The sequence below is a fragment of the Mobula birostris genome, chromosome 9 (genome assembly GCF_030028105.1).
Source record: "Mobula birostris isolate sMobBir1 chromosome 9, sMobBir1.hap1, whole genome shotgun sequence".
Lineage (NCBI taxonomy): Eukaryota > Metazoa > Chordata > Chondrichthyes > Myliobatiformes > Myliobatidae > Mobula > Mobula birostris.
Genome location: NC_092378.1, coordinates 158,508,197 through 158,531,690, shown reverse-complemented (window position 1 = coordinate 158,531,690; position 23,494 = coordinate 158,508,197). Strand labels below are relative to the sequence as shown.

The window sequence follows — 23,494 nt, the reverse complement described above, 5'->3', positions numbered from 1 at the left end:
GTCAGGACTTGAAAGGAAAGGGGAAGAAGCTGGAATAAGAAGGTGGGACAGAGGAAGGAGTACAAGCTAACAGGTGACAGGTGACAGGTAAGAGCAGGTGAGGAGGTAGATGGCTAGGGGAGGGAGGGCGGATGAAGTGAGAAGCTGGCTGATAGGTGGATGAGATGAAGGGCTGAAGAAGAGGAATCTGATAGGAGACTAGAGTGGATGATGGGAGAAAGGGAAGGAGGAGAGGAACATGAGAGAAGAGGTGGGCAAGTGAAGAGAAGAACCAGAATGGGGAATGGCTCACAGAGAGATGGAGAGGGGAACTGTATTGCTGATTTATGTGAGAGAGGAGCAGATGGCATAAACCAGAAAGCTCTCGCTCAACCTGCCTCTGCACCACACCCTGGGGCTCATTCGTTCATGAGCCAACAACTAGCAAACATCTGGCACCCTTATCATTGTGAGGGGCCTCTTGAGACTATCTCACTGTATTGCTGAAGCGACTAGTGGAATGTGAGGACCGGTCGTGAAATCCAGCGTAGACACTGAGAGCTGTCAGACTCAGTAATTCCCATCTCGTACAAGAACACATCATACATGTTGCACATCCCAAAGAAACCGCTGCCTTTGTATGAATCATGAATACTACACCACAGAGTATGCATCAGTCCAGTGGAACAGTCGATTGTGCAGGTGAGATAAATACTGCTCTCCCTAAGTGCTGACTGGGCTTTGGCTGGGCCGAGAACAGATGCGGTCCACAGTCATGGGCATGGCCCTCCACATCTCACACAGCTGTTGCTGTCCCATGTGCAGGGAGCAATGGGGAGCACTCTCTCATGCGGACACATAGCCGGCCTTTGGTCCAGGGGTTCTGCAGTGAGAGGGGTGAAACATCGTCCTGTATCCACTTCTCTGTGTTGTCCATCAACAAGACCAGGCCAAAGTGTTCTAGTTGGTCTTCTCGGTACAGGACCCCTGGCCTTCCTCTCATCCTCCTCACTGCCTCGTTGGTTTCTCTTATAACCAATGTCACAATCTCCCCTGCAGATGTTCTGCTACTGATGCACAGCTGGAAGAACAGAAACAAGGTGGTTAGGGATGAGGCTGCAGAATGGATCTGGGTAGTCTGCCACTTCAGGGACCCAGGCCAGGCCAGAAAAGAACGGGCTGCCAGGGCTGATGCGGGAGGCAAATACAAGAGAGATGTGTGAGAGGTTCTTAGATGGGTACAGGAACAGAGAATGGAGGGATATGGACATTGTGAAGGCTGCAGGGACTAGTTGAATTACTTTGCCACAACACAGTAGACCAAAGGGCCTGTTCCTCTGCTCGACTGTATTGGGATCAGTGAACAGTCAGACCATGGACACCCAGAGCAATACCGCACAGGCACAGCCTGCAGCTCGATGGGACAATACCAATCAAGCTGCCAAACTATTGCTGCAGTTGTATGTGCTGTAACCACTTCTCATGGTAGACCATGGATAAGCCCAGGCTGAAGTGTTTGACTCATATCCCTCTGAACCCATATCAGTTATACTGGATTGGGTGTTATGTAATGAACTGGAGGCGATTAGGGAGCTTAAGGTAAAAGAACTCTTAGGAACCAGTGATCACAATATGATTGAGTTCAACTTGAAATCTGATAGGGAGAAACTAAATTCTGATGTAGCAGTATTTCAGTGGAGTAAAGGTAAATTACAGTGGTATGAGAAAGGAGTTGGCCAAAGTAAATTGGAAGGAGCTGCTGACAGGGATGTCAGCAGAGCAGCAATGGTGAGAGTTTCTGGGAAAAATGAGTAAGGTGCTGGGCATGTGTATTCCAAAAATGAAGAAGTGCTCAAATGATAAAATAGTACAACCATGGCTGACCAGGGAAGTCAAAGCTATTGTAAAAGTAAAAGAAAAGGCATATGACAAAGCAAAAATTAGTGGGAAGATAGAGGGTTGGGAAGTTTTCAAAAACCTACAGAGGGCAACTAAAAAAATCATTAGAAAGAAAAAGATGAAATATGAAAGCAAGCTAGCAAATAATATCAAAGTGGATAGTAAAATTTTTTTCAGATAAATCATTGGACTCTGGCATGGCCAGAGGACTGGACAATTGAAAATGTTACTCCACTCTTTAAGAAAGGAGGAAGGCAGCAGAAAGGAAATTATAGACCAGTTAGCCTGACCTCAGTGGTTGGGAAGATGTTGGAGTCAATTGTTAAGGATGAGGTGATGGAGTACTTGGTGACACAGGAGAAGATAGGACAAAGTCAGCATGGTTTCCTTAAGGGAAAATTCTGCCTGACAAACCTGTTGAAATTCTTTGAGGAGATTACAACTAGGATAGACAAAGGGGATGCAGTGGATGTTGTATATTTGGATTTTCAGAAGGCCTTTGACAAGTGCCACAGATGAGGCTGCTTACCAAGTTAAGAGCCCATGGTATTCCAGGAAAGTTACTAGCTTGGTTAGAGCATTGGCTGTTGGTAGGAGGCAGCGAGTGGGAATAAAAGGATCCTTTTCGGGTTGGCTGTCAGTGACTAGTGGGGTTCCACAGGGAATGGTGTTGGGACCACTTCTGTTTGTGCTGTATATAAATTATTTAGATGATAGAATAGAGGGCTTTGTTGCCACGTTTGCAGATGATATGAAGATTGGTGGAGGGGCAGGTAGTGTTGTGGATATAAGTAGGATGCAGAAAGACAGACAGATTCAGAGAATGGGAAAGAAAGTGGTAAATGAAATACAAACACTCTCCTTTTTCTCCCTCTGTCCCTCTCACTATACCCCTTGCCCATCCTCTGGGTTTTCCCTCCCTCTCCCTTCTCCCTCTCCCTAGGCCTCCTATCCCATGATCCTCTCGTATCCCTTTTGCCTATCACCTGTCCAGCTCTTGGCTCCATCCCTCCCCCTCCTGTCTTCTCCTATCATTTTGGATCTTCCCCTCTCCCTCCCCCTTTTAAATCTGTTACTCGCTCTTCCTTCAGTTAGTCCTGACAAAGGGTCTCGGCCCAAAATGTCAACTGTACCTCTTCCTAGAGATGCTGCCTGGCCTGCTGCAATCACCAGCAACTTTGATGTGTGTTAAATGAAATACAATGTTGGAACATGCATGGTCATGCACTTTGGTAGTAGAAATAAATGTGCAGACTATTTTCTAAATGGGGAGAAAATCTAGGAATTTGAGATGCAGAGGGACTTGCGAGTCCTTGTGCAGAACACTCTGAAGGTTAACTTGCAGGGTGAGTCTGTGCTGAGGAAGGCAATTGCAATGTTCACATTCATTTCAAGAGGTCTAGAATACAAGAGCAGGGATGTGATGCTGAGGCTTTATAAGGCACTGGTGAGGCCTCACCTTGAGTATTGTGAACAGTTTAGGGCCCCTCATCTTAGAAAAGATGTGCTGGCATTGGAGAGGGTCCAGAGGAGGTTGACAAGGATGATTCCGGGAATGAAAGGGTTATCATATGAGGAATGTTTAATGGCTCTGTGTACTCACTGGAATTCAGAAGGATGAGGGGGGACCTCATTGAAATCTTTCGAATGTTGAAAGGCCTAGACTGAGTAGGTATGGAAAGGATGTTTCCCATGGTGGGAGAGTCTAGGACAAGAGGGCACGGCCTCAGGATAGAGGGGCGCCCTTTCAAAACAGAGAAGCAGAGGAATTTCTTTAGCTATAGGCTGGTCCTGATGGGATGCATCCCAGGGTGCTGAAGGAATTGGCGGAGGTTATAGTAGACGGGTTGGTAATCATTTATCAAAACTCTCTCGACTCTGGGCAGGTCCCAGTGGATAGGAAGACACCACTTTTCAAAAAAAGAAGTAGGCAAAAGACGGGCAACTATAGGCCAGTTAACTTAACGTGTGTTGTCGGGAAAATGCTTGAAGCTGTCATTAAGGATGAAATAGTGAAGCATTTAGAAAGGAGTGGTTCCATTAGACAGACGCAGCATGGTTTCAGAAAGGGCAAGTCCTGTCTGACAAACTTACTGGAGTTCTTTGAGGACATAATGAGTGCAGTGAATAGGGGAGAACAGGTGAACGTCGTATACTTGGATTTCCAGAAGGCGTTCGATAAGGTGCCGCACAAGAGACTTATAAATAAGATACAGATTCATGGAGTCGGCGGAAGTGTATTGGCATGGATACTGGATTGGTTAACCAATAGAAGGCAGAGAGTTGGTATAAATGGGTGTTTCTCCAGTTGGCAGTCAGTGGTGAGTGGGGTGCCGCAGGGGTCGGTGCTGGGCCCGCAGCCGTTTACCATTTACATTGATGATTTGGAAGAGGGGACTGAGTGTACCATAGCAAAATTTGCTGATGACACTAAACTGAGTGGAAAAGCAAAATTGTCCAGAGGATGTGGAGAGTCTGCAAAGGGATATAGATAGGTTAAGTGAGTGGGCCAAGGTCTGGCAGATGGAATACAATGTTGGTAAATGCGAGATCATCCATCTTGGAAGGAATAATAGAAGAGCACATTATTATTTAAATGGTGAAAGATTGCAGCATGCTGTTGTGCAGAGGGACTTGGGAGTGCTTGTTCATGAATTGCAAAAAGTTGGCTTGCAGGTACAACAGGTTATTAAGGAGGCAAATGGAATGTTGGCCTTCATTGCTAGAGGGATTGAATTCAAGAGCAGGAAACTATACAGGGTACTGGTGAGGCCGCACCTGGAGTACTATGTGCAGTTCTGGTCTCCATACTCGAGGAAGGATATACTGGCTTTGGAGGCAGTACAGAGGAGGTTCACCAGGTTGATTCCAGGGATAAAGGAGTTTACCTATGAGGAGAAATTGAGTCTCCTGGGACTATACTCTCCGGAGTTCAGAAGAATGAGAGGGGATCTTATAGAAACATATAAAATTTTGAAAGGAATAGATAAGATGGAAGTAGGAAAGTTGTTCCCATTGGTAGGTGAGACGAGAACTAGGGAACATTGCCTCAAGATTCAGGGGAGAAGAGTTAGGATGGAAATGAGGAGAAACTGCTTTTCCCAGAGAGTGGTGAATCTGTGGAATTCTCTGCCCAGGGAAGCAGTTGAGGCTTCCTCACTAAATATATTTAAGAAAGAGTTAGATAGGTTTTTACATAGTAAGGGAATTAAGGGTTATGAGGAAAAGGCAGGTAGATGAAGCTGAGTTTACGGACAGATCAGCCGTGATCTTATTGAATGGCGGGGCAGGCTCGATGGACCAGATGGCCGACTCCTGCTCCTATTTCTTATGTTCTTATGGATTTGTGGAATTTGTTGCTACATGCAGCTGTGGAGGCCAGGTCACTGGGTGTATTTAAGGCAGGGATTGATAGGTTTTTGATTGGACATAGCATCAAAGATTACGGGGAGAAGGCCGGGAGCTGTGGTTGAGGAAGAGATAGAAAAAAAGGATCAGCCATGATTGAATGGTGGAGCAGACTCAATGGGCCAGATGGCCTAATTCTGCTCCTATGTCTTATGGTCTTATGGTAAACCTTTTCTATCCATGTACCTGTCCAATTCCTGTTAAATGTTATTAATGTACTTGCTTTAGCCACTTCCTCTGGCAACTTGTTCCATATGCAAACTACCCTCTGGGTGAAACAGTTGCTCCTCAGCTTGCAATTAAATCTTTCCCCTCTCACCCTAAACCTATGCCCTTTCCATTTAGACCATAAGACCATAAGACAAAGGAGCAGAAGTTGGCCATTCGGCCCATCGAGTCTGCTCCGCCATTTTGTCATGAGCTGATCCATTCTCCCATTTAGTCCCACTCCCCTGCCTTCTCACCATAACCTTTGATGCCCTGGCTACTCAGATACCTATCAATCTCTGCCTTAAATACACCCAATGACTTGGCCTCCACTGCTGCCCGTGGCAACAAATTCCATAGATTCACCAGAGAGACAGATCCTTCCTCCCCTCTAACATTCCGGTTCCCGTCCCCCTGCCAAATTAGTTTAAACCCTCCCTGACAGCTCTATTAAACCTTCCCGCCAGGATATTGGTCCCTTTCGGGTTCAGGTGTAACTTGTCCATTTCGAACAGATCATACTTCCCCAGAAGAGATCCCAATTATCCAAGAATCTGAAGCCCTGCCCCCTGCACCAGTCTCTCAGCCACGCATTCATCTGCCTGATCCTACCATTCTTGCCCTCGCTAGCACGTGGCACAGGTAGCAATCCCGAGATTACTATCCTGGAGGACCTGCTTCTCAGCTTCCTTCCTAACTCCCAGAAATCTCTCTTCAGGACCTCCTCCCTTGTCCTATCTATGTCATTGGTACCAACATGTACCAAGACAACTGGCTGCTCGCCCTCCCCCTTCAGAATATTTTGGACCCGATCCGAGACATCCCATACCCTGGCACCTGAGAGGCAACACACCATGCAGGTATCTCTATCAGGCTCACAGAATCTCCTGTATGTTCCCCTGACTATGGAATCAAGAACTTTCGTTCTTGATTTCCCGACCCTGGGGGAAAAAACTGAGTACATTGCCATAAAGAGAGCTTTTGGCACATTTACCTTCATAAATCAATGTATTGAGTACAGAAGATGGGATGTTATGTTGAAGTTGCATAAGACGTTGGTGGAGTCCTAATTTGGAGTATTGTGCACAGTTTTGGTCACCTACCTACAGAAAAGATATAAATAAGGTTGAAAGACCGCAGAGAAAATTTACAAGAATGTTGTTTGGTCTGGAGGACCTGCATTATAAGGAAAGATTGAATAGGTTAGGACTGTATTCTTTGGAATGTAAAAGATTGAGAGGAGATTTGATAGAGAATACAAAATTATGAGGGGTATCGATAGGGTAAATGAAAGCAAGCTTTTTCCACTGAGGTTGGGTGGGACTACAACCTGAGATCATGGGTTAAGGGTGAAAAGTGAGATGTTTAAGGGGAATATAAGGGGAGACCTCTTCACTCAGAGGGTTGTAAGAGTGTGGAATGAGCTGCCTGTACAAGTGGTGCATGCACGCTCGATTTCTACGTTTAAGAGAAATTTGGATAGTAGAGGTATGGAGAGAATGTCAATGGGAGGAGGCAGTTTAAATGCTTTCAGCATGGACTAGATGGGCCAAGGGCCTGTTTCTGTGCAGTATTTCTTTATGACTCTATTGTCTTATCTCTGTCCTTCATGGTTTTACATTGGTAGTATCCAGGACATCTTCAAGGAGCGGTGTCTCAGGAAGGCGACATCCATTGTTAAGGACCCCATCACCCAGGGTATGTCTTCTTCTCATTGTTAACATCCGGAAGGAGATACTGAAGCCTGAAGGCACACACCCAGCAATTTAGGAACAACTTTTTCCCCTTTGCCATACAATTCCTAAATGGATATTGAGCCCATAAACACTACCTCACGTTTTAAAAAATATATTTTATTTCTGCTTTTGCACTATTTATAATCTATTCAATATATATATTTATATACACACACACACTTATTGTAATTGATTGATTGATCTATCTTTCTATGTTATCATGTATTGCATTGAACTGCTGCTGCTAAGTTGACAAATTTCTTGACACATGCCAGTGATAATAAACCTGACTCTGACTCTGATTCTGATTTTACACACCTCCATAAGATCACCCCTCGTTCTCCTAAGCAGCAACAAATGAAGTCCCATCCTCAGTACCTCGAGTCCCAATAAAATCCTCATAAATCTCCTCTGCACTCTTCCCAGCCTCTTTAAACCCAAGCGTACCCTATCTGCAGATTTCCCTGCAGCATTCACATCCTTAAACTCCAGCAGATCAGTCAAAGCAGAAACAAAACTTCTAGCTATTCTACTAAAGATACCCTTTCTGGAACACAATCACTGCAGTTTGCAGCCTGTAATTTCCCTTTGGGAGGTGTGCTTTTGAACGGGACCCAGAGTTAAAAAAGATTCATTGTTCAAAGTTCAAAGTTCAAAGTAAATTTATTATCAAAGTACATATATATCACCCACTTGGAGTACTGTGCTCAGTTCTGGTCACCTCACTACAGGAAGGATGTGGAAACTATAGAAAGGGTGCAGAGGAGATTTACAAGGATGTTGCCTGGATTGGGGAGCATACCTTATGAGAACAGGTTGAGTGAACTTGGCCTTTTCTCCTTGGAGCGACGGAGAATGACAGGTGACCTGACAAAGGTGTATAAGGTGATGAGAGGCAAGATCATGTGAACAGTCAGAGGCTTTTTCCCAGGGCTGAAATGGCTATCTCGAGGGGGCATAGTTTTAAGGTGCTTGGAAATAGGTACCAAGGGGATGTCAGGGGTATGTTTTTCACAGAGAGAGTGGTGGGTGCGTGGAAGCACTGCCGGCGGCGGCAGTGGAAGCGGATACAACAGGGTCTTTTAATAGCCTCTTAGATAGGTACGTGGAGCTTAGAAAAAGAGAGGGATAAGTGCTAGGGAAATTCTAGGCAGTTTCTAGAGATGACATGGTTGGCACAACATTGTGGACCGAAGGGCCTGTAATATTCTGTAAATTTCTGTGTTCTATACAAATCTGAGATTCATTTTCTTTCGGCCATATTCAATAAATCCATAGTACAATAATAACCATATCAGAATCAATGCAAGACCACATCAACAGGGTGGGCAACAAGAGTGCAAAAGACAACAAAATGAGCAAATGCACAAACAAGAATAAAGAAATAATAATAATAATAAAATAATAATACTAATAAATAAGCAAGCAATAAATATCGAGAAGATGAGATGAAAAGTTCTAAAAAGTGACTCCATAGGTTGTGGGAACAGTTCAGTGTTGGGGTGAGTGAAGTTATCCCCTCTGGTTTAAGTGCCAAACCAGATTAAATAGATAAAGACCTCATGGCTAAGGACGATCGGTGTTTAGCTCACTACTCCGCGAGGCTTCGCTCGCCTCAGTGGCTGAACTGGCTCCTTGCAGGGTCTTTGTGGTTCATGTTCTGTGGATTGTTTGTTTACTCTTTCATTGTTTGCACATTTTGCTCAGTTTTTGCATGTTAAATGTTTGACGGCCTTTGTGGTTAATGAATTCTATTATGTTTCTTTGTTTTATGGCTGTCTGCAAGAAGACATACTTTGATAATCATGTACTTTGAATCAGAATCACGTTTATTATCACCAGCATGTGACATGAAATTTGTTAACTTAGCAGCAGCAATTCAATGCAATACATAATCCAGCAGAGAGAGAAAAAAAATAAATCAAATAAGACATAATAATAAATAAATAACGTATATTGAATAGATTTAAAAGAATGTGCAAAAAAAGAAATACTGTATATTACAAAAAGTGAGATCGTGTTCAAAGCTTCAATATCTGCACTATTATCAACTCTTAGGTTTAGTAATGTCTACACTATTATAAACCCTTGAGCTCAATAATGTCTGCACTATTACCAGCCCTCGAGCTCACTCATTTTTAATCTCTCCCTCTCCCAGTGTAGAGTGCCCGCCTGCTTCAAAACATCCACCATTGTTCCTGTACCAAAAAAGACCAAGGTAACATGTCTGAACGACTGGCATCCTGTCACACTCACCTCAATAATAGCAAATGCTAAGAGGGGCTGGTCAAGGACAACATCTGCAGCTTGCTACCACCCACACTGGACCCCCTACAATTCCCCTACCGACACAACCGATCGACAGACGACGCAATAGCCACAGTTCTACACATCGTCCTTACACTTCTGCAGAAGAGGGATGCTTATGTGAGAACAACAGGAATTCTGCAGATGCTGGAAATTCAAGCAACACACATCAAAGTTGCTGGTGAACGCAGCAGGCCAGGCAGCATCTCTAAGAAGAGGTACAGTCGACGTTTCAGGCCAAGACCCTTCGTCAGGACTAACTGAAGGAAGAGTTAGTAAGGGATTTGAAAGTGAGAGGGGGAGGGGGAGATCCAAAATGATAGGAGAAGACAGGAGGGGGAGGGATGGAGCCAAGAGCTGGACAGGTGATTGGCAAAGGGGATATGAGAGGATCATGGGACAGGGGCCCAGGGAGAAAGACGGGGGGAGGGGGAACCCAGAGGATGGGCAAGAGGTATAGTCAGAGGGACAGAGGGAGAAAAAGGAGAGAGAGAGAAAGAATGTGTGTGTAAAAATAAATAACGGATGGGGTACAAGGGGGAGGTGGGGCATTAGCGGAAGTTAGAGAAGTCAATGTTTATGCCATCAGGTTGGAGGCTACCCAGACGGAATATAAGGTGTTGTTCCTCCAACCTGAGTGTGGCTTCATCTTTACAGTAGAGGAGGCCATGGATAGACCGTGTGTGCAATAAAGGAACAGCAGTTATAATGGATGACTTCAATCTACATATAGATTGGGTGAACCAAATTGGTAAAGGTGCTGAGGAAGAGGATTTCTTGGAATGTATGCGGGATGTTTTTTTGAACCAACATGTCGAGGAACCAACTAGAGAGCAGGCTATTCTTGACTGGGTATTGAGCAATGAGGAAGGGTTAATTAGCAATCTTGTCATGAGAGGCCCCTTGGGTAAGAGTGACCATAATATGGTGGAATTCTTTATTAAGATGGAGAGTGACATAGTTAATTCAGAAACAAAGGTTCTGAACTTAAAGAAGGGCAACTTTGAAGGTATGAGACGTGAATTAGCTAAGATAGACTGGCAAATGACACTTAAAGAGTTGGCAATGGATATGCAATGGCAAACATTTAAAGATCGCATGGATGAACTACAACAATTGTTCATCCCAGTTTGGCAAAAGAATAAATCAAGGAAGATAGTGCACCCGTGGCTGACAAGAGAAATTAGGGATAAGTCTCAATTCCAAAGAAGAAGCATACAAATTAGCCAGAAAAAGTGGCTCACCTGAGGACTGGGAGAAACTCAGAGTCCAGCAGAGGAGGACAAAGGGCTTAATTAGGAAGGGGAAAAAAGATTATGAGAGAAAACTGGCAGGGAACATAAAAACTGACTGTAAAAGATTTTATAGATACGTGAAAAGAAAAAGATTGGTTAAGACAAATGTAGGTCCCCTACAGACAGAAACAGGTGAATTGATTATGGGGAGCAAGGACATGGCAGACCAATTGAATAACTACTTTGGTTCTGTCTTTACTAAGGAGGACATAAATAATCTTCTGGAAATAGTAGGGGACAGAGGGTCCAGTGAGATGGAGGAACTGAGGGAAATACATATTAGTAGGGAAGTGGTGTTAGGTAAATTGAAGGGATTAAAGGCAGATAAATCCCCAGGGCCAGATGGTCTGCATCCCAAAGTGCTTAAGGAAGTAGCCCAAGAAATAGTGGATGCATTAGTGATAATTTTTCAAAACTCTTTAGATTCTGGACTAGTTCCTGAGGATTGGAGGGAGGCTAACGTAACCCCCCTTTTTAAAAAAGGAGGGAGAGAGAAATCGGGAAATTATAGACCAGTTAGCCTGACATCGGTGGTGGGGAAAATCCTAGAGTCAGTTATCAAAGATGTGATAACAGCACATTTGGAAAGCGGTGAAATCATGGGACAAAGTCAGCATGGATTTGTGAAAGGAAAATCATGTCTGACGAATCTCATAGAATTTTTTAAGGATGCAACTAGTAGAGTGGATAGGGGAGAACCAGTGGATGTGGTATATTTGGATTTTCAAAAAGCTTTTGACAAGGTCCCACACAGGAGATTATTGTGCAAACTTAAAGCACACGGTATTGGGGGTAAGGTATTGAGGTGGATAGAGAATTGGTTGGCAGACAGGAAGCAAAGAGTGGAAATAAACGGGACCTTTTCAGAATGGTAGGCAGTGACTAGTGGGGTACCGCAAGGCTCAGTGCTGGGACCCCAGTTGTTTACAATATATATTAATGACTTGGATGAGGGAATTAAATGCAGCATCTCCAAGTTTGCGGATGACACGAAGCTGGGCGGCAGTGTTAGCTGTGAGGAGGATGCTAAGAGGATGCAGGGTGACTTGGATAGGTTAGGTGAGTGGGCAAATTCATGGCAGATGCAATTTAATGTGGATAAATGTGAGGTTATCTACTTTGGTGGCGAAAACAGATTATTATCTGAATGGTGGCCGATTAGGAAAAGGGGAGGTGCAATGAGACCTGGATGTCATTATACGCCAGTCATTGAAAGTAGGCATGCAGGTACAGCAGGCGGTGAAAAAGGCGAATGGTACGCTGGCATTCATAGCAAGAGGATTCGAGTACAGGAGCAGGGAGGTACTACTGCAGTTGCACAAGGCCTTGGTGAGACCACACCTGGAGTATTGTGTGCAGTTTTGGTCCTCTAATCTGAGGAAAGACATCCTTGCCATAGAGGGAGTACAAAGAAGGTTCACCAGATTGATTCCTGGGATGGCAGAACTTTCATATGATGAAAGACTGGATTGACTAGGCTTTTACTCGTTGGAATTTAGAAGATTGAAGGGGGGATCTTCTTGAAACGTATAAAATCCTAAAGGGATTGGACAGGCTAGATGCAGGAAGATTGTTCCTGTTGTTGGGGAAGTCCAGAACGAAGTGTCACAGTTTGAGGATAAAGGGGAAGCCTTTTAGGACCGAGATTAGGAAAAACTTCTTCACACAGAGAGTGGTGAATCTGTGGTATTCTCTGCCACAGGAAACAGTTGAGGCCAGTTCATTGGCTATATTTAAGAGGGAGTTAGATATGGCCCTTGTGGCTAAAGGGATCAGGGGTATGGGGGGAAGGCTGGTACAGGGTTCTGAGTTGGATGATCAGCCATGATCATACTGAATGGCGGTGCAGGCTTGAAGGGCCAAATGGCCTACTCCTGCACCTATTTTCTATGTTTAGACATGTCAGAATGGGAATGGGATGTGCAATTAAAATGTGTGGCCACTGGGAGATCCTGCTTTCTCTGGTGGACAGAATGCTGTTCTTGGCCGACGGTTCAGCATTCAACACCATAATTCCAGGCTTGACAAGAAGCTTAGAGACCTCGGCCTTCGCCTTGCCTTGTGTAGCTGAATCCTGGACTTCCTGTCAGATCACCAGAGGGTGGTAAGAGTGGGCTCCCTCACCTCCAATCCTCTGACCCTCAACACAGGAGTCCCTCAGGGCTGTGTACTAAGCCCCCTCCTTTACTCTCTATATACCCATGACTGCGTCGCCACCCACAGCTCCAATCTGCTAATTAAATTTGCTGATAATACTAAATTGATTGGCCTAATCTCAAATAATAATGAGGCAGTCTTCAGAGAAGAAGTCATCACCCCGATGCAGTGGTGTCAAGAAAATATCCTCTTCCTCAATGTTGCAAAAACAAAAGAGCTGGTTGTGGACCACAGCAGGAATGAAGACAGGCTAACCCCTATAGACATCAATGTATCTGGGGTTGAGAGGGTGAACAGCTTTAAGTTCTTCGGCATAAACATCACCGAGGACCTCACATGGTCTGTACATACTGGCTGTGTGGTGAAAAAGGCACAACAGCACCTCTTTCACCTCAGACGATTGAGGAAGTTTGGAGTGGGCCACCAAATTCTAAGAACTTTCTACAGGGGCACAATTGAGAGCATCCTGACTGGCTGCATCACTGCCTGGTATGGGAACTGTACCTCCCTCAATCACAGGACTCTGCAGAGAGTGGTGCGGACAGCCCAGCATATCTGTAGATGTGAACATCCCACTATTCAGGACATTTACAAAGTTAGGTGTGTAAAAAGGGTCCAAAGGATCATTGGGGACCTGAGTCACCCCAACCACAAACTGATCCAGCTGCTACCATCCCAGAAACGGTACCGCAGCATGGAAATGGCCAACAGGCTCTGGGACAGTGTCCTCCACCAGGCCATCAGACTGATTAACTCATGCTGATACAATTGTATTTCTATGTTATATTGACTGTCCTGTTGTACGTACTATTTATTATAAATTACTATAAATTGCACATTTAGATGGAGACATAACATAAAGATTTTTACTCCTCATGAAGGATTTAAGTAATAAATTTAATTCAATGTTTGTGTTATTACCAACCCACAAGGTCAGTAATATCTATGCTATTACCAGCCATTGAGCTCACTAGTGTCCACGCTATTTCCTGTCCTCAAGCTCAGTAGTGTCTGAGCTATTACCAAACCTCATGCTCAGTACTATCTGTGCTATCAACAGTACTTCAGCTCAGTAATGTCTGTGATATTACTTACCTTCGAGCTCAGTAATGTCTGTGCTAATACCAACCCTTGAGCTTACTAATGTCTGTGCTATTACTGGATATCGAGCTCAGTAATGTCTGGCCTATTACCAGCCCTTCAGCTCAGTAATGCCTGCTGTAATACCAACCCTCAAGTTTAGTAACGTCTGCTCTATCATGAACCCTTGAGCTCAGTAGTATCTGCTCTATTACCAGCTCTCAAGCTCAGTAGTGTCTGTTCTATAACCAGGGTTTCAGCTCAATAGTACCGGCCCTCGAGCTCAGTAATGTCCATACTATTACCACTCCTCAAGCTCAGTAATGTCTATACTATTACCACTCCTCAAGCTCACTAATGTCTATACTATTACCACTTCTCAAGCTCAGTAATGTCTATACTATTACCACTTCTCAAGCTCAGTAATATCTATACTATTACCACTCCTCAAGCTCAGTAATGTCTATACTATTACATAGAACATAGAACATAGAAAATAGGTGCAGGGGTAGGCCATTCGGCCCTTCAAGCCTGCACCGCCATTTATTATGATCATGGCTGATCATCGAACTCAGAAGCCTGCATCAGCCTTCCCTCCATACCCTCTGATCCCCCTAGCCACAAGGGCCATATCTAACTCCCTCTTAAATATAGCCAATGAACTGGCCTCAACTGTTTCCTGTGGCAGAGAATTCCACAGATTCACCACTCTCTGCGTGAAGAAGTTTTTCCTAATCTCAGTCCTAAAAGGCTTTGCCTTTATCCTCAAACTGTGACCCCTCGTTCTGGACTTTCCCAACATCGGGAACAATCTTCCTGCATCTAGCCTGTCCAATCCCTTTAGGATTTTATACGTTTCAATCAGATCCCCCCTCAATCTTCTAAATTCCAACGAGTACAAGCCTAGTTCATCCAGTCTTTCTTCATATGAAAGTCCTGCCATCCCAGGAACCAATCTGGTGAACCTTCTTTGTACTCCCTCTATGGCAAGGATGTCTTTCCTCAGATTAGGGGACCAAAACTGCACACAATACTCCAGGTGTGGTCTCACCAAGGCCTTGTACAACTGCTCCTGTACTCGAATCCTCTTGCTATAAATGCCAGCATACCATTCGCCTTTTTCACCGCCTGCTATACCTGCATGCCCACTTTCAATGACTAGTGTATAATGACACCCAGGTCTCGTTGCACCTCCCCTTTTCCTAATCGGCCACCATTCAGATAATAATCTGTTTTCCTATTTTTGCCACCAAAGTGGATAACTTCACATTTATCCACATTAAATTGCATCTGCTATGAATTTGCCCACTCACCCAACCTATCCAAGTCACCCTGCATCCTCTTAGCATCCTCCTCACAGCTAACACTGCCGCCCAGCTTCGTGTCATCCGCAAACTTGGAGATGTTGCATTTAATTCCCTCATCCAAGTCATTAATATATATTGTAAACAACTGGGGTCCCAGCACTGAGCCTTGCGGTACCCCACTAGTCACTGCCTACCATTCTGAAAAGGTCCCGTTTATTCCCACTCTTTGCTTCCTGTCTGCTAACCAATTCTCTATCCACATCAATACCTTACCCCCAATACCGTGTGCTTTAAGTTTGCACACTAATCTCCTGTGTGGGACCTTGTCAAAAGCCTTTTGAAGATCCAAATATACCACATCCACTGGTTCTCCCCTATCCACTCTACTAGTTACATCCTCAAAAAATTCTATGAGATTTGTCAGACATGATTTTCCTTTCACAAATCCATGCTGACTTTGTCCCATGATTTCACCGCTTTCCAAATGTGCTGTTATCACATCTTTGATAACTGACTCCAGCAGTTTCCCCACCACCGACATTAGGCTAACCGGTCTATAATTCCCCGGTTTCTCGCTCCCTCCTTTTTTAACCTTTTTTTACCACTCCTCAAGCTCAGTGATGTCTATACTATTACCACTCCTCAAGCTCAGTAATGTCTATACTATTACCACTCCTCAAGCTCAGTAATGTCTATACTATTACCACTCCTCAAGCTCAGTAACTTCTATACTATTACCACTCCTCAAGCTCAGTAACGTCTATACTATTACCACTCCTCAAGCTCACTAATGTCTATACTATTACCACTCCTCAAGCTCAGTAATGTCTATACTATTACCACTTCTCAAGCTCAGTAATGTCTATACTATTACCACTCCTCAAGCTCAGTAATGTCTATACTATTACCACTCCTCAAGCTCAGTAATGTCTATACTATTACCACTCCTCAAGCTCAGTAACTTCTATACTATTACCACTCCTCAAGCTCAGTAACGTCTATACTATTACCACTCCTCAAGCTCACTAATGTCTATACTATTACCACTCCTCAAGCTCACTAATGTCTATACTATTACCACTCCTCAAGCTCAGTAATGTCTATACTATTACCACTCCTCAAGCTCACTAATGTCTATACTATTACCACTCCTCAAGCTCAGTAATGTCTATACTATTACCACTCCTCAAGCTCACTAATGTCTGCACTATTAACAAACCTCAAGCTCAATAATGTCTGTGCTATTACCAGCCATCGAGCTAAGTTAAGGGAATGGGCAAAGAGGTGGCAAATGAAATACAATGGTGGAAAGTGTATGGTTATGCACTTTGGTGGAAGAAATAAATGGGCAGACTATTATTTAGATGGGGAGAGAATTCAAAATGCAGAGATGCAAAGGGACTTGGGAAACCTTCAGGCTGAGTCGATTGTGAAGAAGGCAAATGCAATATTGTCATTCATTTCTAGAGCCATAGAATATAAGAGCTGGGATGTGATGTTGAGGCTCTATAAGGCACTCGTGAAACCACACTTGGAGTATTGTGTGCAGTTTTGGTCTGAATGCCTACTTCTGCTCCTACATATTATGGTCTTAAGAAATATCTATGCTATTACTAGCCCTGAAGTTCAGTAATGTCTGCACTACTAACAGCCCTTGAGGTCAGTAACAATAGACAATAGGTGCAGAAGTAGACCACTCGGCCCTCCAAGCCTGCACCGCCATTCTGAGATCATGGCTGATCATCTACTATCAATACCCGGTTCCTGCCTTGTCCCCATAATCCTTGATTCCCGTAGCCATAAGATACCCACCTAGCTCCTACTTGAAAGCATCCAGAGAATTGGCCTCCACTGCCTTCTGAGGCAGTGTGTTCCACACCTCCACAACTCTCTGGGAGAAGAAGTTCCTCCTCAATTCTGTCCTAAATGACCTACCCCTTATTCTTAAACCATGCCCTCTGGTACTGGACTCTCCCAGCATCTGGAACATATTTTCTGCCTCTATCTTGTCCAATCCCTTAATAATCTTATATGTCTCAATCAGATCCCCCCTCAATCTCCTTAATTCCAGCGTGTACAAGCCCAGTCTCTCTAACTTCTCTGCGTAAGACAGTCCAGACATCCCAGGAATTAACCTAGTAAACCTACGCTGCACCTCCTCCACAGCCAGGATGTCCTTCCTTAACCGTGGAGACCAAAACTGCACACAATACTCCAGGTGTGGTCTCACCAGGGCCCTGTACAAATGCAAAAGGATTTCCTTGCTCTTGTACTCAATTCCCTTTGTAATAAAGGCCAACATTCCATTAGCCTTCTTCACTGCCTGCTGCACTTGCTCATTCACCTTCAGAGACTGATGAACAAGTACTCCTAGATCTCTTTGTATTTCACCCTTACCTAACTCCACACCGTTCAGATAATAATCTGCCTTCCTGTTCTTGCTCCCAAAGTGAATAACCTCACACTTATTCACATTGAATGCCATCTGCCAAGTTTCTGCCCACTCACCCAGCCTATCCAAGTCACCTTGAATTCTCCTAACATCCTCATCACATGTCACACTGCTACCCAGCTTAGTATCATCAGCAAACTTGCTGATGTTATTCACAATGCCTTCCTCTAAATCATTGACGTAAATGGTAAACAGCTGTGGTCCCAATACCGAGCCCTGTGGCATCCCACTAGACACCACCTGCCATTCTGAGAAACACCCATTCACTGCTACCCTTTGCTTTCTATCTGCCAACCAGTTTTCTATCCATGTCAATATCCTCCCCCCAATGCCATGAGCTCTGATTTTACCCATCAATCTCCTATGTGGTACCTTATCAAATGCCTTCTGAAAGTCAAGGTACACCACATCCACTGGATCTCCCGCATCTATCTTCCTGGTTACATCCACGAAAAACTCCAGTAGATTATTCAAGCATGATTTGCCCTTGGTAAATCCATGCTGGCTCGGCCCAATCCTATCACTGCTATTAAGATATGCCGCTATTTCATCTTTAATAATGGACTCTAGCATCTTCCCCACTACTGATGTTAGGCTAACAGGGCGACAGTTCTCTGTTTTCTCCCTCCCGCCTTTCTTAAAAAGTGGGATAACATTAGCCATTCGCCAATCCTCAGGAACTGATCCTGAACATCTGTGCTATTATCAACCATTGAGCTTCGTAATGTCTATGTTAATACCAACACTTGAGCTCAGCAGTATTTGCTCTTTTACCAGCCCTGAGCTCAATAATGTCTGCTCTATTACCAGCATTGAACTCCATAGTGTCTGACTGTTACTGGCCCTCAAACTTATTAACGTCAATGCTATTACTGGCTCTCAAGCTCAGTAATGTCTACACTATTACCAACCCTCCAGATCTGTAATATCTGCATGACTACCAACCCATGAGCTCAGAAATGTCTGCACTATTACCAACCCTCAAGCTCAGTAATGTCTTCAAAACTACCTGCTTTCCTGTTCAGTAATGTCTGTACTATTACCAATCCTTGAGTTCATTAATGTCTGTGCTATTACTGGATATCGAGCTCAGTAATATCTGGCCTATTACCAGCCTTCGAGTTCAGTAATGCCTGCTCTGTTACCTGCTCACCTGCTCACTAATGTCTGTGCTACTACCAACTCTGAAGCTCAGTAACGTCTGAAATATTACCTGCCCTTGTGCTCAGTAATGTCTGCACCTTTACCAACCCTCGAGCGCAGTAATGACTGCAATATGACCAGCCCCTGAGGGTAGCAGACACCAACAGAATCGACAAACTCATTCGTAAGGTCAGTGATATTGTGGAGATGGAACTGGACTCTCTGACGGTGGTGTCTGAAAAGAGGATGCTGTCCAAGTTGCATGCCATCTTGGACAATGTCTCCCATCCACTACATAATGTACTGGGTGGGCACAGGAGTACATTCAGCCAGAGACTCATTCCACCAAGATGCAACACAGAACGTCATAGGAAGTCATTCCTGCCTGTGGCCATCAAACTTTACAACTCCTCCCTTGGAGGGTCAGACACCCTGAGCCAATAGGCTGGTCCTGGACTTATTTCCTGGCATAATTTACATATTACTATTTAACTATTTATGGTTTAATTACTATTTATTATTTATGGTGCAACTGTAATGAAAACCAATTTCCCCCGGGATCAATAAAGTATGACTATGACTATTGTCTGTGCTATTACCAGCTCTCAACCTTAGTAATGTCTGCACTATGACCAACCTGTGAGGTCAGTAATGTCTACACTATTACCGGCCCTTGAGCTCAGAAATATCTGCGCTATTATTGGCCCTGGAGTTCAGTAATATCTGCACTATTACCAACCCTCAAGCTCAGTAAGGTCTGTGCTATTACTGGCCGTCAAGCTCATCAATGTTTGCCCTATTACCAGTCCTCAAGCTCTGTAATGTCTGTGTTAATAACAGCTCTCAGGATCAGTAATATCTGTTCTATTACCAGCCCTTGAGCTCCGTAATGTCTGCACTATTAGCAAATTTCAGGCTCAGTAATGTCTACACTTCTACAAACCATGAAGCTCAGTAATGTCTGTGCTGTTACTAACCCTAGAATTCAATAATGTCTGTGCTATTACCAGCCCTCAGGCTTAGTAATGTCTGTGCTATTACCAGCTCTCGGGCTCAGTAATGTCTGTCCTACTAGACCATAAGACGTAGGAGAAGAATTAGGCCATTTGGCCCATCAAGATTGCTCTACCATTCAATCATGGATAATCATTTTTATCTCCTCCTCTGTACCACTCCATAAGACCATAAGACATAGGAGTAGAATTAGGCCATTCAGCTCATCAAGTCTGCTCTGCCATTCCATCATGGCTGATCCTGGATCCCACTCAACCCCATACACCTGCCTTCTCACCTGCCTTGGATACCCTGACTGATTAGGAGAGGATTAACTTCTGCTTTAGATACACTCATCAGACTTAGCCACCATCACAGTCTGTGACAGAGCATTCCACAGATTCACTACTCTCTGGCTAAAAAAAAATTCCTCCTTACCTCTATTCTGAAAAGTCACCCATCAATTTTGAGGCCGTGCCCTATAGTTCCGGATACCCCCAGCACAAGACAATAGAAAACGTCCTCTCAACATCTGCACTCCAGGCTGTATTCCCTGGAGTTCCGGAGAATGAGGGGGATCTCATAGAAACATTCCAAATGTTAAAAGGCCGGAACAGATTAGATATGGAAAAGTTATTTCCCATGGTAGGGGAGTCTAGGACAAGAGGGCACGACTTCAGGATTGAAGGACGTCCATTTAGAACAGAGATGCGGAGAAATTACTTTAGTCAGGGGGTGGTAAATCTGTGGAATTTGTTGCCACAAGTGGCTGTGGAGGCCAAGTCATTGGGTGTATTTAAGGCAGAGATAGATAGGATCTTGATTAGCCTGGGCATCAAAGGGTTTGGGGTGAAGGCAGGGGAGTGGGGATGACTGGAAGAATTGGATCAGCCCATGATCAAATGGCAGAGCAGACTCGATGGGCCGAATGGCCTACTTCTGCTCCAATATCTTATAGTCTTCTGGTCCTATTGTTCCTTTTACCAAATTGTATTATCATACATTTCTCAACACTGTATTCCATCTGCCACTTTTATGCCTACTCTTCCAATTTGTCTAAGTACTGTTGCAATCGCATTGCTTCCTCAGCACTACCTACCTTTGTATTATCCACAAACTTTGCCACAAAACCATAAATTCCATTATCTAAATCATCGACAAATAATGTGAAAAGTAGCGGTCCCAATACTGGCACCTGAGGAACAGCACTAGCTACCGGCAGCCAACCAGAAAAAGCCCCCTTTATTCCCACTTGCTGCCTCCCGCCTGTCAGCCATTCCGTTATCCATGCCAGTAACCTCTCTGTAATGCCATAGGAATTTATCTTGTTAAGCAGCCTCATGTGTGGCACCTTATCAAGCATCTTCTGACAATCCAAGTAAGTGACATCCACTGCCTTTCCTTTGTCCATGCTGCTTGTTCCTACCTTGGAGAACTCCGACTGATTTATCAAGCAAAATTTCCCTTCTCAGAAACCATGCTGATTTTGACTTTGAAACCACGTAAGGCATTCCCCAGCCTTCTCCCGTAACCTGTGATGCCATGGTCAATCAATCTATTAATCCTATCAATCCTTGCCTTTAATATACCAAACGATCTGGCCTCCACAGCTGCCTGTGGTAACAAATTCCACAAGTTTACCACTATTTGGCTGAAGAAATTTCTCTGCATCTCTGTTTTAAATAGACACTCTTCTATCCTGAGGCTGTGCCCTCTTGTCCTAGACTCCTCCACCATGGGAAACATCCTTTCCACATCTACTCTGTCTGGGCCTTTCAACATTCAAAAGGTTTCAATGAGATCCCCCCTCCCCCGATCCTTCTAAATTCCAGTGAATATAGAACCAGAGCCATCAAATGTTCCTCGTATGATAACCCTTTCATTCCCAGAATCATCCTTGTGAATCTCCTCTGAACTCTCTCCAATGCCAGCACATCTTTTCTTAGATAAGGAGCCCAGAGTCGGGAGGAGAAGATGGCGGCCCGCCTGCGTGTGCGCAGCCCTCCGGTGAAAAATGATATTGTATCTGTTAAATAGGGGCCGTGGACAAATCTAATTTGATGGAGAGGGACATGAAAGCACAGAGGAACGTCTGGAGAAATTTCTGAAACGCCAATTCGCTGCTGTCATTACTGTGTGGTCGGGAATCTTTCGAAGGGTAGGCCTCAAAATCCCTGGCCTTGCCTACTTTTGGTGACCGAGAAGGAGGTCGAATCGTTCGGACAGAGATGGTGCTCAGTACTCAGTGTCGGAGAGCTGATCAGAGCTCGAAGTTTTCAGATGACTCAGAGTCGGATTGTGGTCGGCATGGCAGGGAGAGTTTTTCCTCCTTCTCCTGTCTGCGTGAGATGTGGGACATTTGAGAAACGTTGAACTTTACTGTGCTCATGGACTCCATCAAGTTATGGTATTGTGCACTGTTGTAACTATATGTTATAATTATGTGGTTTTGTCAGTTTTTTCGGTCTTGGTCTGTCCTGTGTTTTGTGATATCACACCGGAGGAAGTAATGTATCGTTTCTTAATGCATGCATTACTAAATGACAATAAAAGAGGACTGCGTGTCTTCATAATCCTAATCCTAAAACTGTTCACAATACTCAAGGAAAGACCTCACCAGTATCTTATAAAGTCTTAGCATTACTTCCCTGCTCTTATATGCTAGATCTCCTGAAATGAATGCTAACATTGCATTTGCCTTCCTCACCAATGACTCAACCTGCAAGTTAACCTTTAGGGTATTCTACACGAGGACTCCCAAGTCCCTTTGCATCTCACATTTCTGGATTTTCTCCCCAGTTAGAAAATAGTCCGCATATTAACTTCTTCTACCAAAGTGTATGTCCACGCACTTTCTGACACTGCATTCCATCTGCCACTTTCTTGCCCATTCTCCTAATCTGTCTAAGTCCTTCCGCAGCCTTCCTGTTTCTTTAACACTAACTGGGCCTCCACCAATCTTCGCATCATTTGCAAACTTGGTTACAAAGCCATCTATTCCATCATCTAAGTCATTGATATACAGTATAAAAAGACACCACTAGTCACTGGCAGCCAACCAGAAAAGGATCCTTTTCTTCCCACTTGCTGCTTCCTACCAATCAGCCAATGCTCTAACCATGCCAGTTAAGAAAGGAGGGATGTAATGGATTCTTTGCATCCATGGGCTCTTAACTCAGTAAGCAGCCTCATGTGTGGCACCTTGTCAAAGGCCTTTTGAAAACCCAAATGTACAACATCCACTGCGTTCGTTTTATCTATCCTACGTGTAATCTCCTCAAGGAATTCCAACACAGGTTTGTCAGACAAGATTTTCCCTTAAGGAAACCATGATGACTTTGTCCCATCTTGTCCCGCGTCACCAAGTACTCCAAAACCTCATCCTTAACAATTAATTCCAAAATCTTCCCAATCACTGAGCAGGCAAACTGGTCAATAATTTCCTTTCTGCTGCCTCCCTCCTTTGTTAAAGAGTGGAATGACATTTGTAATTTTCCTGTCGTCGAGAACCATGCCAGAATCTAAAGATTC

The 23,494-nt window shown here is 44.2% G+C and overlaps 1 protein-coding gene across 1 annotated transcript in view; it reads right to left on the bottom strand.

Moving 5' to 3' along the window:
* Positions 1 to 389: 389 nt before the first annotated feature.
* LOC140203504 (ankyrin-repeat and fibronectin type III domain-containing 1-like) overlaps positions 390 to 23,494 on the bottom strand; it is a 281,359-nt gene continuing 258,254 nt past the window's right edge. The window contains exon 18 of the mRNA XM_072269592.1: positions 390 to 1,060. Coding sequence (XP_072125693.1) covers positions 776 to 1,060 — 285 coding nt within the window. The 3' untranslated portion in view covers positions 390 to 775. The remainder of the gene's footprint in view (positions 1,061 to 23,494) is intronic.